This window comes from Odontesthes bonariensis, chromosome 1 (assembly GCF_027942865.1).
Source record: "Odontesthes bonariensis isolate fOdoBon6 chromosome 1, fOdoBon6.hap1, whole genome shotgun sequence".
Taxonomy (NCBI): domain Eukaryota; kingdom Metazoa; phylum Chordata; class Actinopteri; order Atheriniformes; family Atherinopsidae; genus Odontesthes; species Odontesthes bonariensis.
This window is the reverse complement of record NC_134506.1, coordinates 25,224,215-25,250,920: the sequence shown is the minus strand read 5'-3', so window position 1 is coordinate 25,250,920 and position 26,706 is coordinate 25,224,215. Positions and strand designations below refer to the sequence as shown.

At 42.5% G+C, this 26,706-nt stretch overlaps 2 protein-coding genes across 3 annotated transcripts in view; both read left to right on the top strand.

Moving 5' to 3' along the window:
- The window catches only part of gse1b (Gse1 coiled-coil protein b), a 166,407-nt gene that overhangs the window by 82,877 nt on the left and 56,824 nt on the right, over positions 1 to 26,706 (top strand). The window contains exon 1 of one of the 2 annotated variants that reach the window (XM_075461981.1): positions 18,052 to 18,675. The exons of the other annotated variant lie outside the window; for it this stretch is intronic. Coding sequence (XP_075318096.1) covers positions 18,639 to 18,675 — 37 coding nt within the window. The 5' untranslated portion in view covers positions 18,052 to 18,638. Of the gene's footprint in view, positions 1 to 18,051; positions 18,676 to 26,706 lie in introns of those variants that run through there. 2 annotated transcript variants of the gene reach the window in all.
- The window catches only part of cox4i1 (cytochrome c oxidase subunit 4I1), a 79,445-nt gene continuing 67,390 nt past the window's right edge, over positions 14,652 to 26,706 (top strand). The window contains exon 1 of the mRNA XM_075462015.1: positions 14,652 to 14,658. The gene's annotated coding sequence lies outside the window, so the exon portion shown is untranslated. The remainder of the gene's footprint in view (positions 14,659 to 26,706) is intronic.

Here is a 26,706-nt window from a genome sequence, read left to right as displayed (position 1 = left end):
CCTTTGAACTCTGCTGACCTGCAGGGTCCTGAGCAGGAGGCCATAGACTGTCACCAGAGCAGGACCTGTGACTCTCAGATCAACATGGGGCAAAGGTCAAAGGAATGGCTTACTTGATGATGCTGTGTGGTCATGCTGGTGCGCTGGCTTTTTGAAGAACGTCACTTTGCGCTTGTTGTGAATTGTGATGTCACTCTGTTCAGATCCACGTTTTTCATTCGTTCGTCTCGTTTGACAACAGCCATAGAGATCACAGCAGCGCACTTGGCTTAAAGTGGGAAAACAATTTAGCCATGTTTGAGGGCTGAACACTGTAGTTCAAAAACTGAAGAAAAAAAGAAAAGATCTAAAATGGATTGGTCTTTTCATAGATGATGCCGATCAAATTAGACGAGCCGTTTTCAGCTCCGCTCGTGATCTTACAGAGTCTTCTCAGCCTGTCTCATTTCTGTCTAGTATCTGCTCAAGACCTACATGTTTGCAGTTGGTATTGAAACATTAGAACAGTACAAAAGTTTTTATTCCCTCTCCAATCTGTTTCTTTCTGCTAAATACCTTATGTTGCCATTTCTTGCATCTGATCTCATATCAGCGCATCTCTTATGAGGGCAATACAAACGCAGGCTTGATGCATAAAAAAAACAATCCCTTCTGGAACTTTATGCACACGTGTATCTGTTTGTGTGTGTGTGTGCGTGTGTGTTGCGGGGATATCATTGAAGAGGGCTTGGATAGCGTGATGCAGTGAGGCTGTTTTCCTATAATGCAGGCAATCCTTCATGTCTTATCTGAGGCTGCTAATGTCTGGGGCCAGTGGAGGCTGGAGTTTGCGATTCATGGCTTAGACCTTGGCTTTGTGAGAGCAAACATCAATAACCTTCCCGAGCGAAGCTCCCGCAGCAGCACCACCAGCATCCATATGGTTCCTGGATGTGTTTGAAGTGTGTGTGTGAGTGTGTGTGTGTGTAAGCGAGAGAAAGAAAGGGACAAAGATCAACCGCTAAAGTGAGCTGGTAGACAGTAAATGCTGTAAGGACGAGTAAGAGCTTGGGAATAAATGACACACGGGAAGCATCTTTAACCCTGATCTGCTCTGACTTATCAGCTTTACACTGATGTGATATTAAATTAACTCAATCTGGATTTGATCCTATATACGTTAACCAAAAGTATAATATGTCTTGTGTATTTAGTCATCCTGTGAATAATTTTAGTTTGGTGTATTTCTGGAAAAGATTTTGGCTATCTGTGAAGTGGTTGGCATCAGTGGTGAAAAGGAGAAACACTGAAGTTAAACCCATCTGGCTATAGGCTTCCTGTGAAAACATCAGTGGTAAGTTTATAAAAGCACAGGCGGTTTTCTCAAAATTATGGGTTCCTTTTTCACAGTTTATTGTCAAGTCAGTTGTTTAATATAATATACTAATATACTATATAATAACACTAATATACTGTGTTTCCCCATACTTTATACATATTGCTTTGTGGTCTCCTAGCTAATAGCGCGAGCTGTGTATGCTCAGCTCTTCTTTGGCTGCATACAAACAAACGCACACTCACAAAGGCACAGCAATGTCGTGGCTCAGCTGGTGTGGCAGTATCTTGCAAAAAGAATTTGTCACAGCAAGTTGTTCATTACTCTCTGTGTCTGGATCAACCACTCAAATATGTGCACATTTAGAAGCAAAACAAAAAAAAGAACCCTTTGTTGTTTGTACATGTGCATGTCCAAACTGAGGATAAATTAACAGAGCACTGAGAGAAAGCAGGGCGGTTACAGTTGCAAGCGTAGAATGTTTGTATCTTAGTGTTTGCATTGAATGAGAATATAAAAAGGGAAGAAAACGATGGAAATGGAAGCAGAAAATTAGATGCATTAAACTGAAGTGAAGATCAGCAAACAGCTGGGCTCTGTGGCTAATGAGTGTTTATTAAGAACTATCTTGGTTTCTCAGCTTGCCTTCGCTTTTGTCTGTAATCTAGGAACGAGTAGCCATTTTCCATCTCCTTGAGATCACAAATGGTGAAATGGGAGGCGAAAAATAAGGTGGTAGAGATATGGCAGATTGCAGGGCAGATTTGAGGACAGAGACATGAAATGCAGTAAGTACACACTAGTTTTTTGTGTCAGTGTGTTGAACACCTATATAAACACTTTTTCTAATTGGTGTAAATTCTTGAACAAGATAATCAAAATACGGTTTGCAGCTCACAAGAGCAGAAGTCGTGATGGCTCTCATCAACGTAAAGCTGCTTGGTTTAAAGTCTTTATGTAGCTCTTTCTCTTGAGTGGCACCCTGATGTGGTTCATGGTCATCTTCAAAGCCACTCAATCGGAGGGCTTTATCATTTGCTAACACTTCATATTTCTTTAAAAACGTTCCTCTTTCACTCTCAACTTTATCCTTTTCTTTTTGAATGTCTTTACAGAATGACATGTGTCAGCTACAGTGCTTTTTGAATGCCGTGATTTTTTAATGGAAGAAGGGTTCTGAGAGTGGGGTGTTGATTCTCAGTTTGATCAGCAATAACAGCAAATCTTCTTTTACTATAGCAAGTCTTTTGACATAAAAGCGTCGAGCTCTAAGAGTTGCACGATGAATTTCCCTTTTACTACAGTTGGATCAAACACTATATATTTGAAACAAATGGCTTTACAAGGATTTCTTTGATAGATATACTTTGTTTTAACAAGAGAAAGAGTAAATTAGCTTTATGAAATGGGAAATAAAATCACAGAAAAGACACCCCATCATGAGAAGAAATTATTCTTGCCATAGAAACAAACCTCATGTTGACTGACCCACGCATTTTGCAAAAATGCATTATGTATCATTTTTCAGTGATAGCAAGGAGAAAGCGAGGCAAGCCTTTCTGCACCGATAATAAGGGGACATTTTACTCAGCACAACCTCTTAATAAGAGCCTGGCTTTTTGCTTTCCTGCTGCTTCACTGCCTTTGTTTTCCTCCTGGCGTTTTTCTGATTCTCTTTGTCTCTTTCTCAGCTTCTTTCTGCAATTTGCTATATTTTTTTTATTTAAAGCTTTCTCTCTTACACTTTTTCACTGGATGGATCCAGCCGTTAAAGACGTGTAACTTTGGGAACTTGCACTTTTTGAGCCAGATAGGAGGTAAAAAAAAAAAAAAACAGAGCATCTCTGCTGTATGCTCTATTGGCTTGGCACTACTTTCCTCAGAGAATGTGCACACCTTCAAAAGGCTTAATTTTTCTGCATGAATTTGATATACTAGTACCCAAACTTTCATAACTTTTTAGAAAAAAACATTTTTGGGAGATTCAGGGAAACTGCTGCATTTTCAATTTAAAAAATGCAGATTCTAAAAGATAACTCCGGTTTACATTGTAGAGATGTAATTTAATTAGATTAACCTTGTACAGTAAGAAACTAAATAAAATCATGTGAGTTTGTTTTTTCACTAGTCTAAACGTGGCTGTACTCTCTCATTCAACTAGTTTAGTCACTTTGAGTTCACTTAACTGCGTCCAGTTTTCTTCAAGACATGTTATACCTCTTGCATTGTCTTTCCTAACATTAATAATGGAAAAAAATCAAGAAAAGAAATCCCAGGACACTATTAATACTACTACTAATAATAACAATAATGACAATGAACAAATTTGTTTGGCCCGACTAAATCAATAAACACATCCTTTCTCTCACTTTCCAGCTTCTTCTAACATTTCTTTCTCATTCTCATCATGTAGTTACCCACATGTGGAGAGACAAAGAAGTAGTTGTTTCAAATAGCACTCAACCCTCGGCCCCAATAATTAACTTAGTAAATGCAATAGAGATTACAGTAGGGGAAGCATAGAAGTCGGTGAGAGATAATGAGAGTGAATAGAAGACGGATTAACGAGAGCGTGTCAAAATGAAAAAAAAAATAAAGGCTGAAGCCGTGTAGGCCAGCAGATACTTTCTGATTAGACGGTTGTGCCTGTAAGGACAGTTTCAAGATGAGAGGCGGGAGGGAAAAAAAACAAAACATTGATATTTTTTTTTAATCGATTTTATTTTCATTTAAATTTGTAGGCTAAAATTTTGTGTCTCTGGGTTTTTGCATTTTGAATGTTGCTGTGTTGGGGGAAATTCATTGATGCCTAGAAGGCATTAGATTATTGTTTATTCGTATGAATAATAATCACTACAGTCAGTCACTGTAATATACTTATGTTAAGATTCTTGTAAAGAAAAATGTCATGTTGTTATGTGCATGTGTGACTTTGCTATAATATTAGTTATTTTTTGCCCAGGCAACACATAACCTCTGCCTCCTCTTTCACCTCAGCTCCACTGAGCTGCTTGCACCCTTCTCTGCACTACCTGCCATTATGTGTAGCTGAGGTGTCTCTAATGGCCCATGGCTCTCCTTTCCTCCACCTTTCCCCTCTCATTTTCTCATAACAAGACCCCTGCCCTCTCTCACTGGAGCTCAGACAAGATTATCCCTCCGTTATTTCCACCTTCCACTCCATCCCACACTTCCTGGCTCAAGCATGACCCCGCAGCGGCAGGAAATGGGCATTTGCAACACTCATTTCTCTCTCTTGCTCGGTGCCTTTTTCGCACAATATGTCCCCCACGCCTCCCTTCAAGCACACACACTTGGAACAGGTCACAGATCATTTCAAGCACCTTGAGTGTGGTGAGGCAATTACTCTCCCTTCTGGTCACCTCTAGCCCCCCTGATGCTGTTCCTTGCTCGACTTTGAGAGGGCCCTCCTCTATTATCTCCATTCCTCACGCAGTGGGAGCCACCAGTAGTTGTGTCAGCCCACGAGTCACATCACTACTACTGTTGGTGTGCAACAGTCAGCCTATCAGCCTCCGCATCATCCCTCTGCCGCTGGTCTGCAATGGTCTTATCAGCACATCGAGGTGGCACGGTGTTAGTTATCTGTTCGCAGCAGAGGAGACAGGGAGATGGAGGCTGAGACCAGGGGACATATTCCCCAAGTGTGTTTTCATCTCAAACTGGCTCGTTGAATGAGTGGAGCCATCCGTCATTCGTCTCCACGCTCTGTTTGTTTCCCCTTCATCACAGTCCCTCTTTGCTCTGCTCCTCATCATAAGTCTGACACAAATAGACAGCTGCGTGTGTATCTGTGGGTGTTTGCGTGTTTGTCTGATTTACTGCAAGTATATTCTCAAGCAAGAGCAGGTAATAAATTCAGTGACATCATGGCAAGAGTGGAAATCGAAGTGTTGCAGCACTTACTCATAGCCCCTACATTCTACTCTTCTTTATGGTTGTTAATATCACCACACACACACGCACACACAAAGACTATTCTGCGGGTCTAATTGAGGGTGTGATCATTGAAGAGTGCTGTAAATCCCGCTGCACTGGTCACTGCTATAAGTGCCTGTCTGCCTTTGACAGATTCAAGATGTTTGTTTACTAACAAGGACAGGAAATCAATCAAACACACATGCACATACACGGGCATCTTATGCTTTGTTCATAGGAACAAATATGAACTAAATCGCTCAGCTTTCATCTGTGATGGGGCCATATTTCAGATGGTAATACTGGATGCGGACACATAGATCTCAGTAAGAGTTGTGTTAAAATGTTTTTTTTTTTTTCCTAATGGCTATTTAAGAATGTTAACATTTCACAGAGCATTTCAGAAACAAAAGAAAGTGGACTCGACTAGGTTGCATACTCACACTCCTTCAACTGCCAGCCCTCATCTGAACCGCACTGTCACATGCGCATCACAGCCTATCCATTGTCATCCCGGGGCTTCAAACACTGTGATCATCCCAGGACCCCTCAGCGTCTCCGACAGACACGCAAAGTGTCCTTTGGTATCTATGCCCTGATATACCAGCCGCGGCAATATTAAATTGCCAAGGACGCAAACACTTCAATGTCATTCTGATGTGTTTACTCACAAACAGACAACATTGTCCTCATGAGAAGGTGGAATGGGGGTGTTGATAAACCAAAGAACTGAATCACAAGACATGAGTTTCAGACCAGTTTTTTTTTTCACTTGTCTTTATTCAGTGTTTACTTTTGGTTTCACTCACTCTTTGGTAAGTTTTAGGCATCAAAGCCACTTCTTAATTGTAAGACCACATAGTTTTTCATTACTTGGTTTATACCTCTTCACAGCATTGTTTTTTTTGGATAATGATGCAGAAATATTGTTTCATTAAATGTATTTGGCTTATTGTAAACAGACACTAAAGATCTCCCTCTGTGTTGATTTATGACACAAAGGGGTCCTGACAAAAGTTTGTGATGCAGACAGGCTGTTAAAGCAGTACTGGGTTTTAATTTTCTCTGCTTTGATATATACAAATGCTCCCATTATCACATCCCTGAAGGCTTTATAGTTCTGCATAAATTATATTTTTTATGAGACACTAAATGCCCTGAAATTACATCTTTGTGTAGACCACATATCATCAACTACTCTCAAGTATGCCTTTAGAAAAATACTATTACACTTATCAATATATTTTTCCTTTCAACCCACAATTGGACAAATGATCACCGAACGCATATCAATAAATTGGTGTTCGGTGACAAATTGATGTTGTAACCACATTTAACCTGGTTGAAATAAGTCTGAAAAGAGATTTTGAATGTTGAGACTGACTATCGACCAGCTTTTGAGCTTTCAATTTAAGCAAAAAATGGAAAAAGAACATCTTTTTAAAGGCTCTGATCATCTTTAAGTAACAGGAGAGGTTCCTGCTATGAGACACAACCTGTTTCCATCCAACTGTCAAAAAGGATTACCACACACTTGGGAGATGCTGCCAGAGAAAGTGAAATAAATGCATTTCCATCTTGTGAGCAGTAGTGTTAAACAGTTCCTGGAAGGACTGATTATTGTTGGATAAGTTGTTTTTTGATGAGTAACAGGGGATATGAGCACATGCTAATCTAAAGAGCATTTAGTACATACTGAAAAGGTTGATGTTAAAAAAGCAGTCTTGGGACATTTTGTTTTTGTTTATTATTCACATAACATTAACTAAATCACAATAATAACGGACTGTGAATATGATTCTACAAAAAGTTTAAAGAAGGCATTTTAGTGTAAAAGGTCTTGCATTTTGTAAGTGCAAATGACTTGCATGTTAGCTCTTAAAGTGATAAAACACTGAGATTTTTTTCAGTGAACTGTGAACTCTGACAGAGGAGGACCTGGGGTAACAGCCCTCCTCCCTTTCTATTACAAAAATCCTTTGCTGAGGGTCTGTTCCCACGGTGACGGAGCTCAGTAGCACCATGGTTACACCGGAACACTTTAAATCCCCCTTCAATGTCTGTTGATCCCTTTCTCCCCCTCTCATCCTATCTTTTTGGTAAAGCAGAACGGTTTTGACCTCAGTCGCAAATGATCACGACACATTAACAGGCAGCACAACCACCTGAGGATGTTCGCTTGGTATTGTAAACCTGCGGCTCAAACTAACTTCTCACACATTACTGTTTATTTGGGCTGCTTGAGTTCAGGTTTGGCCATTCACTGATCACAGAGCTGTGTTTAGCCCAATTTGGACTTATTTTTGCGCAGAGTTTGAGGAGATTTATCTTCTTTTTTTTCTGTCATACATAAATGAGCCGCACAGAGCACTTCAACACAGTGAGTGCAGAGATTTATATGGCAGCTGGACAGATTAATCTGCGGAAAAAGACAGAGGAAAAGGATAGGAGGGATTCTTGGAAGGCCCGAGCTCTTTGCTCTACAGGATGAATAGCTATAATGTCAGGGGATAGCGTCTCACCCCTTTTTTTTAGCCAGCTGGCATCTTCCTCCCTGCAGTGATTTTCAGCAGCAAAAGCATCCTTAAATACCCATAGCTAGGACAACTGAAACGTCCAAAAACAAGAGTAGTTCCACATTTTGTGAATATGTTTGTACATTCTTGGTATTATTTCCAGGTCATGTCTGTTCAGTTAGAATATGATAAAAATCATCCTCAGAAAAATGGTGAAGGGTAGGAGAAGAAAGGAGGACTTCAGGAAGTAAAAAGAAAAGAAATGTGATATATGATTGGAGGATTAGAAAAACTAATTTTGCCTTCGAAGTAGAAAAGATCTATGGAGGGATACGATGTGGAGGGAAGAGGAGGAATCGGAGCATAAAAAAGAGAGACGTGTGTTGGGCCATTATTATAAATGTATTTTATACTGAGTGATTTGTGCTTGGACTGCAGGTTGGTGTGGCTCCTGGTTCGAATCTTGGCTGGGGCCTATCTGTTTTAAGTTTGCATGTTCATCCCCTTCATCTGTCAGTTTTCTCCAAGTAGTCCTGCTTCCTCCCACCATTGATTGTCTCTATGTTAGACCTGTGATGGACTTGTCAATGGTGTACCCTGCCTCTTCCCAAGTGGCAGCTGGGATAGGCTCCAGCCCCTACCGCAACCCGAAATAGGATAAGCGGGAAAGGAAAAGGAATGAACGATTTGGGCTTCAGGTCAGATAACATTCACCTCACCCTAGCCATCACCGGCCTGACTTGTCTTCGTTTTCAACCCTGATCCCGCATTCCAAATTCTGGAGTATCAAAAAGAACTGCCGCACACAGACTAAACCGCTTTAATGCTTTAACACCGACATGAGACAGAAATTTCCTTTTGTCTTGTAACAGCAAAGGTGTGCCGCAGAGCAATACAGACAAACATAAGGGGCATTTATAATCTAAACACAGATAACTCCGCCCAAACCTCCCCTTGTGTTTGCGTTTGAGGGTGTGTGCACTTGTTTGTGTAAATGTGTGTGAAAGTGTGTGTTCGAATGTATAAAGGAACATCCTTCTGCTTTGGCAGAGGATCACAGAGTGTTAATTCAGTTGTTATCCATGTTTGAAAATGGAGTTGGCTGCAGTGTTTGCATGAGCTGCGGTTGCGGGTGTATGTGTGTGTTTGTCTGTGTTTGGCACCAGATTGGAGGGTTGCTGTGGGTCCACGCTGGCGCATTTGGGACTGAAATGTGATTGGTGGGGACAGCAGGCCAAAGGCCGCCCAGGCTATGACTGCCACTTGGTAGAATGCCCCAGCTAAACAAAGGCCAAATCTATGGGGTATCACCCCTATTTCTCTCTTTCTGTGCTGCTGCTGTCATACCGCACACATTTTGTTCGCTCTTGTTGTTCTCGTGTCTCAGAAAGAAAAAGAAGACAAAACATCCATAAATGTGATGATTCTATTCTCAGGCTTTTGCCTATAACTATATCCTCTGCTGTAATTATAATCAGGCAATATCAGAGGCAATGCTTTTGCTCTCATCAATGAGAGGCCTACCACTTAAAGACCATAATGTAAAAATGTACTACCACACGGAAGCAGTTGGAAGCTATTTGATTCTTCTTTTAATTAGATGTTTACTTTTTACCTTGGAGTGCCCTCGTAAACTGGCAGCCTGTTATTTATGCTCGTTATCCAGCAAGGGGGGGCGTTAACGGCATCATCTCATCACCGGGGAGAAATAGTGAAATCTGTGCGTTACTGCGCTTTGAAGAGAAGTGAAAGGCAGAAGTACCAAAAAGAAACAGAGGAGAACAGAAAACAAAGAGGGACTGCAAGAGAGGAGAAAAAAGAAGGAGAAATGATTAATCCAATCAAGCCTCTTAGTGTTTCATCAATAGGCATTGTTCTAAAATGGCTGCCTCTCTCCAGCTCATGCTGTGGGCTGTGGCTAGGCTAACACACAAGCTAATCCCAGAATAATACAGAGACGAGGGCAACGCTGAGGACAGGGACTGTGCCAGCAGATTAGTACAAGCAAAGGATTCACTCACACACACACACTCTGGGCATGGGATACAGGGATAGTCACAGATTGAGTGAGGTGCCTATTGGATTGAACGGCTTATAGTTTTATCCCGTGTGAATGTGTGCTGCTGGTACTGTTGTGGAGCGTGGTGGAGCTGAACTGAGCTGCTGCGGATTCACAGACTGTGGCTGTGTGAAGCTGAAGAGGTCAAACAGGAATTTTTGTCTGGGTTCTTTGACACATGCGAGTGCCAGTTTGATACTTCATACACGAGTGGCTTTTTGTCATCGATATAGGGTTCATTGAGCAAAGGTAGTTTACAAGTTGGGTGTATTGTCTCCAGCTGTGTGAGGCTTTTGGAAGAACGATGCATGTGTAAGCACAATGTGCCATTTAAAGACACAACTCAATTGTTCAGGAATGGCACGGTTTGTGTATATATTAAAAGAACAAAATTCTCTGCCTCATTTTTCTATCCCCGTTGCTCAATGTTTCTTCTGGTTCCCGTGTTATCTGCCTCCCTCTGTCCCCCTGTCGATCTCCATCCCTGCCCCCCTCCACCCTGCAGCATTTTCTGAGATGACAGAAGGGTGTTTTTCCTTTGTTGGGGAGCTGCTTGCACATTCTCTCCTCTGTTGACAGGTAAAAGACATGAAAGATACTAAAAGACTGAGCACGATGGAATCCTCTGGGGAGATAGAGGAGGAGGGAGGAGAGACAGAAGGAAGGGAGGACTGATAGCAAAGTGGGAAAGAGGGAGGGGGGAGCAAAAAGGATTGCTAAAGCATGGCTGAAGGTAAAGTATTTAGTGAGAGAAAAGGAAGGATTGAGTCAAAGAAGGAAGGGGGAGAAAGGGGAGGAGGGTTGACAGTCTGTGACCTCGGGTAAGTCTCTTCGACTGTGTGCTGATGCGTGAAACCTGAGCACACGCGGTATTAGCACGCCTCACTTACCGAGCACAGCAGAGGTCTGACACAGGGCAAGGCAGCTTCTGTGTGCACACACAGAGCTTTCCAACATACAAACATTACAGGCACATCTAATGATGCACTTCCCCAATTGTACAATGCTCATGCACACAAAGCTTGCAACTTTGTAGCAGGATAGTGTGTTAATCCATAAACAATCCATGGTGAAGGTCAGTTCAGACCCTGCAACGGGCCCTGAGGTGCTGGTGCTCCGCTGCGCCTTCAGCTGCTCTCTGCTGCCTGCATACATGTACAATCTGTGTGTTTGCTTGGCGTCCGGCCAGACCCGTGTTTGTGGCCTCAAACAGTTGTGTGATTCACAACTCGCCAAAGGCAAAACTATAATCCAGCTCTCTCCAGCCTTCTCTCTTTCATGCTCCTCTCCTCCTCCCGTAAGTTAATGGGTTAACCATCTCTGTCCAATAAATGGGGGATAATTGAGACAAACAAGCCAATGAGGAAATGTCACAGGAGAGCACAAGTCAGGCGAAAAACACACTGCCAACAGCTCCCTGTGTGTTTGTTTTGTGTGTGTGTGATTGTGGGCAGCCTTAATATATTAAATGAAGTAAGTTGAAATGCGTGTGCCATTTTTATTTATGGGCATGGAAATAAATGTGTGTGTCTGCGTTCATTGCCTGTTGTTGGCTTTTTATTTTTTTGCCCTTTTCTGCAAAGCATTATTCTCCTGCTGCCTTTGCTTCTGGGGTTTTCTAAAGTGCGTTTGCATTCCTTACACCTGCTCCTGGGCGCTAGCACAGACACACAGCTACACACACCCTATGCACACACACAGATACTAGACTGAAGAACACACAGCTCACGTGTGTACACATATTTGTTAATCAAATGAGCTGCGCTTTTAAAGATTCCCTCCTCTCCGGTTCACTGCCTTGGATCTGGTTCTCTGCTCTGCTGTCTAATAACAACGGGACTTGCTGAGAGGCGGCGGATCTGATGTGTTTGATGTGGAGACAGATGAATAGTTGGAGGATGCAAGCAGGAGAGTTGAGTGACAATAAAAAGCTTAATCAGAGCAGAGATGTGTGGTGCGATTCATTCCCTCAGCTGAGAACAGGGACGCTTCTGTTTTCTGTGCTAGAAAGCAGGTGTGCCACAAGGCATTGTGGGAGGGGATATGATAAGACGGCACATCAGTTTGTCAGCACCGGACAGCGCTCCCCCACCTGGCTCCTTCATCTTTTGTGAGTTTGTAAGAGTGTCAGCCACAATGGAATCCACTTTCAATCAAGCATGACACAGTTCCGGTGAGCATTAGACATGCAAACTGGATTTGTGAATATTAAAACATTACTTGAAAAGCAAAAAAAATGATAGAGGCTCGTGATGATCTCATTCTGCCATGGAACATTCATGGCACAACCCATGCTGTCTCATAGATACTCGGATGTATTTTAAAGCATTGGTTCTTGTCAGTCAGGTGGGGCAGGACACCAGTGTCTAAATGATTGATGTTATAAAAGTAACAAGGAAGTCATGCATTAAAAGAAAAAAAAAGAATTAGGTTTACGTACATACAGAGGTTACGGCATTGCAAAAAATTCCCTGGTCTTAGATGTAACTGGTGGGTGACTGTACACTGAGGGGAGTTATTCTGCTAATGCATCTATCAGTATAGTATCGTATCAGTAGATATTTATCTGGAACAACATCAGTAGTCTTTCTTAAATGCAAATTTCACTGAGCAGAAAGCAAACCAGATGTGCTGCATGTAGACAGTCAATCAGTCAGTTACTGCTGCTTTAGGCTCAGGGGACTTTTTTGAAACCATACTTTGAACCATAACTTCTCCAGACCTCTGTTGTCCTTGCTGAAAATGTTCAATAACTCAAAGGGTGATCTGCCCTGTTTTGCCCAAAACAAATTATCTAAATAGACTCTGGTTTGCGGTACTGCCAGAAATAAATCCAGATGTTTTATCTGGAAACTTCAGACTTGAATGTTTATCTTTATTTATTTATTTATTTTCATCTTAGTAAAGCAGGATTAGCTTAGCTTCCAAACATAGCGTCTTATTTCCAACCTTAATAATGTTTTCCACTTTCTTTATTGGCTTTTTGATTTCGTCTTGTCAGTTTATCTTAATGTTTACAGATAATTATATTTTCTTCTGTCCTTGAGAATACAATATCCTCAAGTTAAATCTCGTCTGTTGTTGGACATTTTTGTTTGAATTTAAGGTCAAGCCTGTTGAGCTTTTAGTGAAGCAACAAGACACTTGCATTTACACTCCTTTGCTGTCAGGCTAGGTGTGACTGCGCTGGGCGACAAGGCCAGCGTCAGAGATGAGTGTGTGTGAAGTGCTGAGGAGTATTTGTGACAGGTGTCTGACATGCTTCTGATGAGTGTGTGCCACAGCACGTTTTCTCTAGTGGACACAGAAACGTGTGATTGAGCTGTGACCGTATTAGGTTGTCTGATGTCTGACGCGGATGTTAAGAGCAGGTGCTTTGCATTCGGTTACTGAGCAAGCATTTACCTTTACTGTCTCACATGGTTTCAACTATGAATCATGGAGAGCATCTTAAAATATGGTTTTGGGGTAATGGTCTGAAGGCAAATTGTGAAGCCATGACAGTAAACAGACTCAGTCATTACTTAATTTGCATATGTAAGGGCCAGCTTACAAAGATCTTGGCTCCTTTAGTTGCATGTAATTCCTTATGTGAATGGGAGACAAATTACAGTAAAAACCAAAAACAACCACTGCAATTCCTAAGCTTTATTGGACATCATGCTATGATTCCATTCTTTTAGTGGCTGTGCAAACGCAGTCTCACCACAATTCCTGTTTGTAAATTGTCAGATAGCAGTTTCACATTAATTTGCTGTTGGTTCCACAAGACGTGACCGGAATCATAACACGAGCGTATCAAAATGTATAAACCATAACAATTTAGATTTATGTAAACTTCTAAACATCTATTTTTGTAATATGTAAACTTTACTATGTACATTCATTTGAACCCTAACCATGTAATTTATTGCCTAACCCCCCTATTCATGGATGAGTCAAAAGGCAATATTAAAAGTACAGTGACTGCAGAAAATATCCTGCAGGAACCAGAATGTTTGTGCAAGAAGTCTCAAAACAGCAATTTCTTGCACAAAAGTGTTTAGGATGACAGAGGCCTGAAGTTATGCCACCTCCACCCTTCCCTTCTGTCCTCTTTATAATCCTTTGTGACCAAGTGAACACTGGTGAGATGTGGAAAGTGGACATCATCATGTACAGACAAGTATGGAGAAAACCGTTGACGTAGAATGTTTATGTGCTGACAAATTGAAACTTAAGCTGTATCTACAGTATGTAGGGAACAGAGTAAGGAAAACTTAGCGATTGTACAGTTTTGTGACCTTTTACTGTGCAACAATAGTCTTTTGCTCTGTCAACCAATGTAGCTGTTTCACATTCTGTCATGACAAAAGATTGTTTAAACGCGCTGCTATTAAATCTCTCATAAATTGTCTATTTGAATTAAGATGTAAAGTAATGACTCAAAAGCATTTTTTGATTGCCACTCATCCAAAATGTTTGCAGTATCTATCGGATCTCTTCTACCTATATATCGGAGCACATGATGATTAAAGCCGTAAGAAAAATGTATCTGTTAACCCTTGTATAACAGCTCATATCTGAACAAATGTCCTTTAACGTGAAAGATAACACCCAGACACTTACAGGTTTTTTGTTTTTTTTTCCATGTCAACCATCCGCCTCCTCATGGCTGCTCCACACTTCACCTCTTATTCTGACATTTCATTTCACAGGTAAGTGCTTAAACCCTCGCACGCTCCTGCACATTGCTCAGTTGCTTTATCTGTAATCTGAAGGCTGTGTGTGATGCTGTTGAGGTTCTTAGCGAGGCCACACTCCCAGATAATGTTGCTAAGAAACAGAAGTGAGTGAAAGTGCACAGATGACCTTGGTTGCTGTCCTGTTGACACGGAGGTGAGGAGATGTGATTAGACTGTAAACACGCTGACTATCACTTGGATACAAAGAGCTGTGTTTTTTCCTCCTGGCTGTAAAGCAGAACGTAACATTTTCAGAGTACAGCTTCTTTATATGAGAGCTACTTTGTTCAGTCCTGAAGAAGTGGTATGTGTGTGTGCAGCTGTGTGCGCCTCCAGTTGCCTCTATACATGCGAGTGTGGTGCTCAGCTGGCCAAGCGAGAGTTGTGTAATTGCAGGGTTATTGCTGCTGAGCCTGATGGGTAATGACACATTTGCAAATTAATTCTCAGTGCAAGGCTGTGATTAGCATACGGAGAGAAGCATCTCACACACAAAGGCTGGTACACACAAGCACGCACATGCTCACACACTTCACAGGCCTCTAATCACCAGTGAGAGGTCAGGTTAAATGGGACTGCGTAGCGGTGGAGTGGGTGCGGGCCTGAGCAAATAGGGGTGAGTGAGCAGTGACAAGATTTTATTTCTTATCACATTTGATGCATGCAGGAGCCCTGAATTTTATTTATTTTTTTAAATTAAACCTCCCATACGTATTAGTTTCTCAATGAAGGCTGTCTTTTTGACATCTGCTTGCTGAGTCTAAGTACACCGGATGGTCTCTCTGAACTGTATCTACATTTCAGACTGGGCGATGACAGAAAATCATGATTTATTCACTTTCTGCACAATCATATTGTAAAGGTATTGGCTCGACAGATTTGTTTGTTTTTGTGTGCGCTTTCTGTCTTTTGTCCATGTCTTTGTCAGCTGACTGTATTGTCCCTCCTATCCCCTGTTTTCGTGTTTCTTTTTTTAACACCCCCGTTTCACTCGTTTTGTTCTTCTGTCCTTCTCCCTGTTACTTCTTGATCACAGCATTTTCACTTGCACACATTGCCTTGGTCCCCAAGGAGCTTTTATACACTTTAAGAGAGTAAGTCTGTACACATGTGAGTGCGAGCATGTGCTTTACTTTGCACTCGTCAAATGTGGCTCATTATGCTATCTTAAGTAACAGGACAGTAGCTATTCTTTTGCCTTTCCCATCCATTAATGAGCAGCATGTTTTTATAAAAAAAAAAAAAAAAAGAAGGAAACAGATGATTTCTTTAACGAAGCAGTCTGTGATGCTTTCCTCTAAGTAAGTCCTCTTATCATTTGTCTCACAGTTGACTTGGAATTACCGTTTTCTTAGTTAACTCAAAATATTTCACAGGGAAATTTTTTAAATAAGCAGACAAGTCCGTTTTGAATGCAACTGCTGTTGCAAGTATTGTATTTTAATTGTTTTTTAAATTGCTCCTGTGACGCAGAGAAAGCTCAGCAGTAAGAATCAGCCTACATGTTTTAGAAAAATCCGCATTCATGATACAGAATTTGAACCAAGCTTCAGTAGCAGCTGGGAAGCAGGAAACTAATTCAAACACAAAACTCTGCAGCATTGAAAGTATTAAAAAAAAATGTCCTTTGATTGATTTTCCCTCTTCAGAGGGACATTGACATCAATATTGAATTTTTAATGGAATTTTTCAAAATATTTGGAGGGCATACAGCGGATTTTTAAATGTGTGGAATACAAGTGAATATTTTTGTTCTATCCTAGTTTCTCCTTCCTGATGTTGTTCACCTTGCAGAGGCTGGCGGTTGCATTTTTTAGGTGTCTGTCTGTCTGCGTCTGTCAGTGTGTCATCAGACTTGTTGGCGTAGCGCCTCGGGGAGACGTGTCACCTTCCAACCTGTCTCACAAAGTGCGAGACACTTCAGCACCTTCCACACGCACACACCTGTGCAGAACAGCACGGAAGCACGCACATGCCTTTCAGCGATGATAATGTGGGCTGTTTGCACATATTCGGCTGTATGCAATAGCGCGAAGATAAATGTGAATATGTTGAACTGTTTCACTTTATCTGTTCTCGTGTTGTTATCATGCACACCTACACACTGTTGACACTTTGTCTTAATTAAACATTTACTAATTTCATTGTATTAGTGAAAAGAGCTTGTTCCCAGAAGAGCTCCCCCTTTTCCCTGTTTCCATTCATATCTTAATCTGTAGACATCCCCTTCCCTTCCACACTTGCTCTCTTCTTCTGTCTTTCTCCTCCTTCAATCATCAGTCCCGATTAGTGATTATTTGCTCCATTTGCCCATGAGCATGCCTTATGCACTCCCACTCACTCTCACTGTGCTTGTTGTGCTTGAGGATGCATGTTTTGGTTTTTTTTCCCTGTCCTCTCAGTCTTCCTGAAGGCATAGTACCCCCTCGGTGCGCCTCCCGCCACTTCCCCACTAAACTCCTGCCAATCTCCTCTGTCTTTCTCCCCCACAGAGTTTCATAGAATGGGTTGGAGAGAAAGGCAGCCCATGAGGCGCTCTGTTCTGCAAGATTACTTCCCCATCATCCATCCTTTTTTCTTTCTTCCTCTCTCTCGATACCACTCCTGCTATTTTTGTGGTTGGACAGGGATGCGTCCCAACAGACAGTTAACTCCTCACCCCTACTGCCACGATCTCAGTCAGGTTTGTGTGCAGAGCGGACGGCGACACAACACGGGATGTTTGTGTGTTTATCCGTGTGTTATGTGTGAGGAGAGTGAAAGAGAGAAGGGGGGGATAGGCTGTTGTCGGCGCAGCATGGTGAGCAGTCTGTGTTCTAGGCTGCACAAGCCAAGTTTCCTAGACGGACAAACGCACCCACACACTCGCAGACAGAGACGAGGACTCTCATTTTCAGAGAGGAGATTGGAGGCGGGGGATCTTTTATATTTTCCTCCTCCAAACACGTAGCTGTTCTATTGTGAGCTGCCCTTAAAGACCTGCAGCACTCTCTCTGCATTCACTATTGGTTGACGCTTTCCTACTGTCTGATACAGTGTGAACAGATGCTCCCTTGATAGTCGTTGGCCTCTTGCTGTCACTGGGGCTGTGCAATCAGCTGTCACCCTGACTCCAAATTGAACTATGGCCACTATCCTCCTCGGGTGAACCATCAGCACTGGCTGGTATTTCCTTCTCATCTGTACCCCTGTCTATTCTATCCCTGTTCGCTCTGACACCACCAACCCCCTCACACACACACGCGCGCACACACATCCACACACACACACCCTTTCTCGCTTTCTGGCTGTGTTGTTGCCTGGAGGGAGTTCATTCTGCCCTCCTTCTCTCCTCCTCTCCTCTCCTCCACCTCCTTCTCTCTGTATCGGTGGCGAGAGAGAGAGAGAGAGAGAGAGAGAGAGAGAGAGAGAGAGAGAGAGAGAGAAAAAGGGAGGGTGAGAAAATCAGAGAGCAAGAAAGGAAAAGAGAGATAGCGGCAGTGGTAGCGGAGGAAGCAGAGCTGCTTCTCCTCTGATCATCTTTCTTGGATAGAAGGATAAAAGATAGTCCCAGGAATCAGTCGCTGGTCTCGTCTACAGGATTTACCCAGCCTGGGTTTATTCTCCTTCCTCTTTTCACCTCTTTTTTCTCTTGCTGTCCCAGCTCTGGGTGTGTGCTTGTGTGGGTTTGTGAAAGAAAAAGCCACAGAAAGCGAGTCTCCTTCTGCAGCTTAGAAAACGGACAGCGACTGTGTGACCTTTTGCCCAGGGGATCTGGGCCAGGAGCAAGCGGGTCGAGAACGGGGGCGTGCTCAGGAGTTGACCCTTGCACTGTTCTGTCTGTGTGTATCTGCGTGACAATCTGAGGGTTTGTGTATGTGTGTGTGTCCTAGCTGGCTGGGCGGTCCCAGCCTCACGCTTGGTTAGCGAGGACCAGAGAGCAGGGATGACAGGCTGAGTCTCAGCTCAGCCTCACCACACACAGAGCCTCGTTTCTGGGTGGCTGCGAGGGCATAGTCCCTCTCTATCTCAGTCATCCAGGACAGGACTGCCACCTGCACACTTGAAACAAGTTGCTCTCGCTTCCAGACACTTAAACAGCAACCATGTTTGGACTAAAAGCACCACTTTACTACTTGCCAGGTAAGCTATTGTTCATTGTGAGTGATGTGAAAACGTGCTTCTGCGATTTAATGCTATGTGTTTATAGATTTGTTTTGTAAATTGCAGTCTTCAGCGCATACTTGTGCCTGTGTGTTCTTCTGTACGGTTGTGTGTCATGAGAAAGTGCACTGGAGGTTTGACGTTAGCTCTGGGGTGCATCTAAGGAGACACTCTTCTTTGTTTTGATAGTCCTGAGGTTTTGACCTGAGATCCAGTGCTGGTAATGCTGTGTGACAGCCGCGCTCGCTGTGTTTCTCTAACCTCTCAGCCTTTTATGAGTGTAGAAGTCAGCAGGTAAAAAGAACATAAAGTGGTTGCCTGTGTTTTATTCAACACAACCCCACAGCGAGTAGAGGAGAAAGGCAAATGTATGGATTTGTGTTTGAGGTTTATCTCTCCTGCATGTGTGTATAGTCTATCTATGCATGTTCATTGTTTGTGTGAGTGTATGTGTAGATCTACATGTGTGTGCTTGAAAAAGGGTGAGTGCTAAGGCGGCATGAGGTTACCGCCGGTCGTTGCTTAAGTGCGTCCCACGGCTCACTGGCCACTGATTATGGAGAGGATTGTGAGAGAAGAAGAGAGGATGACAGACTGAGGAAGAAAGGGAGAATGAGAGAGAATGAACTAAAGAATGATGGTTGTATTGTTCATAAATGTATACAAGTCTTACTCATTTCTTGGTTAACATGTCCATAATACTTGCAAACGTCTAAAATATATCAAATGCTCATGCAAAATTTTGTATGTACTTTAAACAGCAGTGCTGTTAGATTGAGCTGAGTTTTGACCCTCACATTGCACTCAGCAACACCTCAGCCTCTACTGATTTACATTTCTGCCGCCAGATACCCAAACACTCAGCCTGTATATTAACAGGCAACCTTTACCTTTTATCTTCAGCCTGCTGACTGCATTTTATTACAGCATTTATTGTTATTTAGATACTTTTTTGCTACTGTTTTTCTTTTTCTTTCTGTCTGTCAGACTTGTTTCTTCCTTCCTTCCTTCCTTCCTTTCTTGCTTCATTTCTTTCTTTCTAACATAATTTCCAACTGAACAAAACAGAGAAGTTCAGCACACAAAAAACCCTTTTAATTTTGGTGCGGATCTTGCTTGCTTTTTTATGAGATTGTGTAATGAAGCATTGGCCTTGCTGGAGGACTGTGTACTCAGGCTGCCCTTTTAGTTAACTGTGCATTAGATTGAAGATGTTAGCTGACAGCTAATGACTGCAGGTGAGGTCAAATATTAACATTGTATTTACTGTTTTGACCAAATGCATTCACTCTGCAAAATTGCTATTTCGCACATTGCTTGTATTTCCAAAGGGTACAAGTTTGACCTGCAAGCGGTGTAACAGCTAAATAATCAAAGAGCCAAAATGCACAGATTATCTGTCATGCCTGTAATAATGTTTTTTAAACACTTGGTACCTGGAAAAAGATTGCTTTTGTGTTTCGCCACATTCACAATATTTAGGGTTGGGGAATAAAGCCAGTAGAAATTGTGTGTTTCAGCACAACACAATAAGCACTTCAAAATAAGATGGTGTCATTTTCAAGCATTAGCAGCTTTTTATTTTCTATTTTAAGATGCACTCAGAGTCTTGCTCACCCACCTCTCTTTTTCAGGAGGAGGGTTTTGAAATGGATATTTGCTGGTAAAGGCTACTGAGAGCCTGCTGTGTGAGAAATAAAGACAGAAAAGACACACAGAGGTGCTTGTGTCAGGGGTTACAGGGAGGGATAATAGACTCAATGCAATACTTCTCTACATGTGTCAAAACCTCTGACCAGCGTGCTCTATAGACTCCGGCTAATGCATGCTCAAATCAAACTGAATAATGTTGGAATTAACAAGAACCAGGAGAGCGACAAAGTGAAACAATTAGCATGTTTGGGAGAAAGTAGGGAGGATGGGGTGTGACAAAGTCGGGAATATTTAAAGAAAATAAGAGAGCCTCAGTTGTTTGCTGGCACTCCTTGTATCTCTACACCTGTCCGCTGTGTCATTTCAGGAGTCACAACCCAATAACCTCCTTATTTTTCTTCTCCTCTTCTTTCTGTCCCCTCATCTGCCCTGTTGGTACCTACCCACTCTTCATTAATGTGTGTGTGTGTGTGTGTGTGTGTGTGTGTGTGCTGACTATCCCCTGTGATTCCCCCAACCTCCCACACCAACATAGCCTGCAGCAGGAGGACCACATAGATCAGAGACAGAGAGTGAAGGTCTTCATTGTGACAGAGGCCAAAGCTAGTAAGGTGTGTGCATTCATGTGTGTATATTCATGCACATGCGTGTGTGTGTGTGTGTGTGTGTGTGTGTGTGTGTGTGTGTGTGTGTGTGTGTGTGTGTGAGTGCCCAGCACTGTGGGTTGCTTCTTCTCTTCCCTCTTCTTTCATTCAGCCACTGAATGAGCCCCTGCCTGCCTTCCCGTCTTAACCGCCGTTGCCTTGGAGACCATGTCAGACACATGCTAGTTCTCCATGATTATTTGACAACAAAAAAAGGTTGGGTTAGATAAAGAGGAACGGGTTGGGGGCTGGTTTTGATAGAAAGAAAGCTGACAAAGTGGAGAAAGAAATGTATCAAGAGAGAATAACAGCGTTCAGCGTAGAGATAAAGGTGGAACGAGGAAGCACTTGAACTTGGGTTGCATTTACATCACAGCTGAGGTAGAGCAGAGCCAGGGAGCAAGCAATGCAAAATGGTGGATGGGTCATGGTCACTCTGTCTCAGTACGCCTCCTCCTCATTTTTGCACTGGTCATGTTTTTATTCTTCCCGCTATAATCGTCCTCTGCTTTCCTGCAATGCTAAAAATACTTTCACTTTCTACTCATTCTCCTCCATACCTGCATTAAACCTTGTACGGATGTACTGGCTCAATTTCCACTGTTGGTGCTCTCCTCTAAAACTGTCTACTTGATTGAGTAGTGAGAAAGACAAAAAAAAGAAAAGGAGTTGAGAAAAATGGATGGAGAAAGGAGTCCATGCCTCCAGCCTTTTTTTTTTTTCTTGAAACCACATTCCACAGAGACTAACAGTGGAGAAGGGGAGTGAGGTTAAAGAGTAAGAGGAGTTAGAGTTTTGTTATGACATGCTGCAAACTGACATGGTTTTGGTGTTGAGAGCTAATCCCGTCAAAGTCTGCACAAAATCTGTTGAAGTTGACAGATTTATTCAGACAACACTTTGTAAACCAGCCTACTTGTGGACATTGAACAGACATTTGTGAGTAACTTAACTCACATTCACTTTGACGGAACTTATTATGCTCATTTGCTGCGTGACATTTTTATTCTGTGACACCAGTGGTGTGACTTTGCATTTAGGCATTATTCAGAGACCTTCCCGAGCTGTTTTACGATCTAGAAATACACAGTTCTATACAGGAAATCCATTTGTGCACATCTAGACCCAGTTCCAGATCCACTCATGATCTGCTAATTTTGAGACATAACTGTGGATTTATTCTTTCAGTTAGCTGCTTCAAATGAAGAATGATCTGTTAATGGTGCATTTAGCAAGAAGTCCATTGTTTGACTTCATGGACATGCGTTCTCTGATTTTGAAAAACAAATCTGTAACGAGCTCATTGTCATAAAAGTAGAATAAGCAATTGGAAGCTGAGCTTACGGAGCAGTCTGAGACTTGAGCTAATTGCTCACAGGCGTTATGTTTACATAGGATTACCTCATTATTTTAAACTTTGCCAAAATCTAGTGTAAACATCTGACGTCGTAACAATATACAGATGATTCAAAATAAGAAAAAGCATGTTAGGTTCTTTTCAAGTGTTCTTTGTGTGCCTAAAGAGGAGCTTGATAAACAGATAATTCTGCCACTAAGCCAGTCGTGCTCTCTCTTCCCATCTCGCTGGTTCTTTTAAAATCAATTCCTGGAGAACTGACAAGATGGACAAAACGCCTTTCTCTTCTCTCAGACACACTCACACCGGGGTAATCAATAAGTGTGTGAGCCATGCTGGGTGTTAAGCTCTGGATCAGAGTGTAGACTAATCACTCATGATTACTGAATGCTCGTTTGGGGCAAAAAAGCTGGAGTGGTACGTGTTCAGACAATTTAAGGGTAAATCTGAATATTGTGTGTTTACGTGTGTGTATGTGCAGTACCACCCCATGCTGGTCAGATTAACCACAGGAGAGTTCTCATTGATAAAACCGGCAGAGGAATCCATACTGTGTTAGAAGATTATCTGTGCAGCAGTGAAATCATTATATCCAATTAACTACAATATCCTTCCTTCTCTCTGTTCCTAACTGAGACCATCTTCTGCGATCAATTCCTACTAATATGCCCTCTGTATCTTACTCTCTCTATGCTAGCATCTACTCATGTGTCACCCATCTCTCAGCATCCTTTGCTCCTCCAACTATGCTTTTATCCCTTACTTCACTCTATCATTATATCCATTTATCTGTTTTACTCCCCCTGTGCATCACGGTCCTGCCATCCCTCCATCCCTCCAGCTCCACGCGCTCTGACAGCTTTGTCATTAGATGGCAGAAGCAGCAGTAAACCAGTCACAATGATAGACTACTGGCTCCCTCACACTTTCTCTCCTCCTCTCACTCTCCCTCATTCTGCCCTTGCTATAAAAGCTATGACCCATCCGCAGTATGGCATCTGTTCCACGCCAGTCCGCAGGTGGCACTGCCCCGATCATGGTTGTAAAGGTCGGCGGTGGCGCGTCTCACCGGCTGCCCCGTTAGCCTCCTCATAAACCCAGGCCTGTTAAACCCTGACCCTCCACACCTGTGGCCTCTATTCCTCTCCAGATACAAGTCACACACAGCAGCCGAGTCAGCTGAGTTCCAGAAATACACACACACACACACACACATTTGTATCAATTAACTTTATAGAGAGCCTTTATGGACTAAATATCAACAGCCTCAACCACAGCATTTTTTTGATTTATCAAACAATGGACGAGTTGAGTGTTTCCTTCCACCTCTTGTTTTATGTGAAGGTCAGCCAAACGTGTACAAACGATACTTTCATTTTATCAAAGCCGGGGGCGTCTCAGACATGTGCACATGGTGTCATTTGGTTACAATGCTGTCAATGTCGTCAATATTAGACACAGAGACCAACTTCGACAACATCATTCTGAGTGTTTTCACACAACCAAGTAACAGTCTGCATCAGGAGGTGTGAGAGGTGGTGAGGGACCAGTCTCAGTTCTTTGGATTAGGAGACCACACAGAAGAAATTTCTGAATCCCATAGTACTATTCCATCCATCCATCCACTTTCTATACCCGCTTAATCCGATTTAGGGTCGCTGGGGGGCTGGAGCCTATCCCAGCTGTCATTGGACGAGAGGCGGGGTACACCCGGGACAGGTCGCCAGTCCATCACAGGGCCAGACGGAGACAAACGAGACACACAACCATCCACACTCGGACTCACTCCTAGGGTCAAGTTTGTTTTTGGACGTTTGTTTTTGCACTAAGCAAATTGATTTGATTTTCTTCCATTCTTGTTCGACTTTGTGCATCTCCTCCGCAATGTTATGCGTAGTCTTTCAGATCAGGATCGTGATGTTAAATGAGGACATTTTATATTACGCCAGTTACCAGTGGCATTGACATGGTGTCCTGACTTTGGACCAATTTAAGTTAAATTTCACATAGTTTTACTGCAAACACTAGTACTACGCAATTCAGAAACATTTATAGATGTGATGTTTTTTATCTCAAGGGTTCAATGACGTTTGATTTAATAAGAGTGCATCATTTTGTTTAATATACTGGGGGGAAAAAAATGAATCTTTCCTGACACAATTCTGGGAGGATCGTAGCCGGTACGTGACTCGCTACCACAGTGACGGCCAGCGAAGGGACCACTCAAACTACACACTAAACAACTAACAAAAATTTAAACATCTGAATAATACTGAAAACTGATTTATTGATTACAAGTGACATGCCTGTCAAATGGGTGTCACTGAATAGGTTTTTAGCCTGATGCAATGTCAGGAAAATTTAATGTAGTAGCTGGGTCATCCTTTTCATTTGGCCTTTTGGTGTGGTGTCCCAGTCACAATTGGTCTGATTTGACTGCTCTCAGCTCTCGTAAGTGAACGAGGAAGTGTGCCAGTTCCAAAGAGAGCGGGCAATATTTCAGCAATGAAAATGACATCAGGAAGGCATTTATAACGACTCAAGACGACCCATCGGAATGACGCAACATGATGACATTCTATATCACACAGTCGGACTGCTGAAGACACAAGGATACTACAGAAGTGTAAACCAAGGTTGAATCGCCACAGCCAAACTGTTTTATCAGGTTAGCAATCAAAACAGACAATGTAGTTGTCAGAGGAGCTTGGTCCCAAGTGAAGTACTGTTCCGAGTCACAAAAATATATGTAAGTGTTTTGTTACATGCTCTGTGAACATAAACAGTGAGCATGTGCGCATAATTTTGGCACCAATGGAACCCCATACTTTTCTAAATCCCTCAAAGCTAAACATTTTTTAAACTATAAGACTAAACTATTCCTCTAACACCTTTGCAATGGATGACTTTTTCAGCGTGTCCTCCCAGCCATGACTTTTGGCTCTCCTGCAATGAAAGATTGGGAACACAGACAGTTTTCATCCAGCCCCCATCCAGTGTGCTAACAGGTGCAAGGGGGGTAACGGGGGCTTGACTGGTATTACAGTAGTGACTATGATTTATGGACTGCAGTCAGTTCGCTCCCTTCCTTTATGCTCCCTGTTGTGGTCTTTTCAGTTTGGCACCAGGGAGACGCAATGCAGTTTGTGTAATCCATTGTGCTGTGTGTGGGTCTGTTTGTTCTTCTCTGTGCCATCCACAGCACGGACACACACATATACAGAAGCAGCAGTGGGCTGGTAGAGGCTTCTTTTACAGCTGTCTGTATGCAGGGATTTCAGTTGGCAGGTCTTGTATGTCACTCTGAGTGCTCACCAAACACTCGTCCACCACGACGGATACTTACCTCTGCTCTTTAAAGTTGAGCCACTTTGAGCGAACATGACCCCCCTCCCGTGGAATGTGAAAGCAATGCATTCCACGGCTGAAGGTGTACGTGCGCATGTATGTTGTCACCTCTCTCCTGAAACATTACTCTAGCAGCAGAAATAGCCGAGCTCTAATTGCCTTCATCTTCCTTTGCTTCCACTAATCAAATTAGACTACAGAGAATTCTAATTAAACCCTCCCTGCATGTGATCGCGTCAGGTTCACACACACACACATGCACTGGATGCACATCATTACACTTTGACACATACACACATGCTGTAGTGTTCCTTTTTCACTTATGAGCACTCAGACGAGTTGCGGTCAAACATTAGAAAGCAGTAACGGTCACTGGTTTGTAAGTTCCCCATCTTCTGACCACCAGCATTACTACAATGAATTGAGATTGGGTGTGGAATGTATGGAGATAATGTTTCTCTCACTGAGACTATTTGTCTAATTGATTTGTTATAATGTGGTGAGGAAATAAAGGCTGTTGAGAGAAAACAATGCTTGGGCAAACTTTATTGGTGTTAATGGTCTGTCAAAGGGAAAAACAAACAAACTTATAGTAAGAGAGAGGTATGAAAACATAAAGAGGCGGTTGAGTGTATGTGATCTTTTTAGGATGAGCACATTTTATTGATTTTCGCCTGCACCAAAGCCATGACTCTTTACACTGGATCTTTGCAGGATTGTTGACACAGCATGCTTCATAACACAAAATTGGAGTTGCACTCATACCTGCAGACTAGGCTATCCATCCAGACATGTGGAGGTCATAGTCCCATCCATATTGACTTAGGCTATAAATCTCTTTAGCATAATGCACAAGAAAACCTTTTATAAGAGCACCTACCTAAGATAGTTTCGAACACCTTTTTTCCCCCCATATCTTTGATTCATATCCCATTCATAGTTACCAAAGATGGCAGTTACCAAAAACGCCTAAAAAAAAGCAATGCAACTGATCAGTGTATATTAACT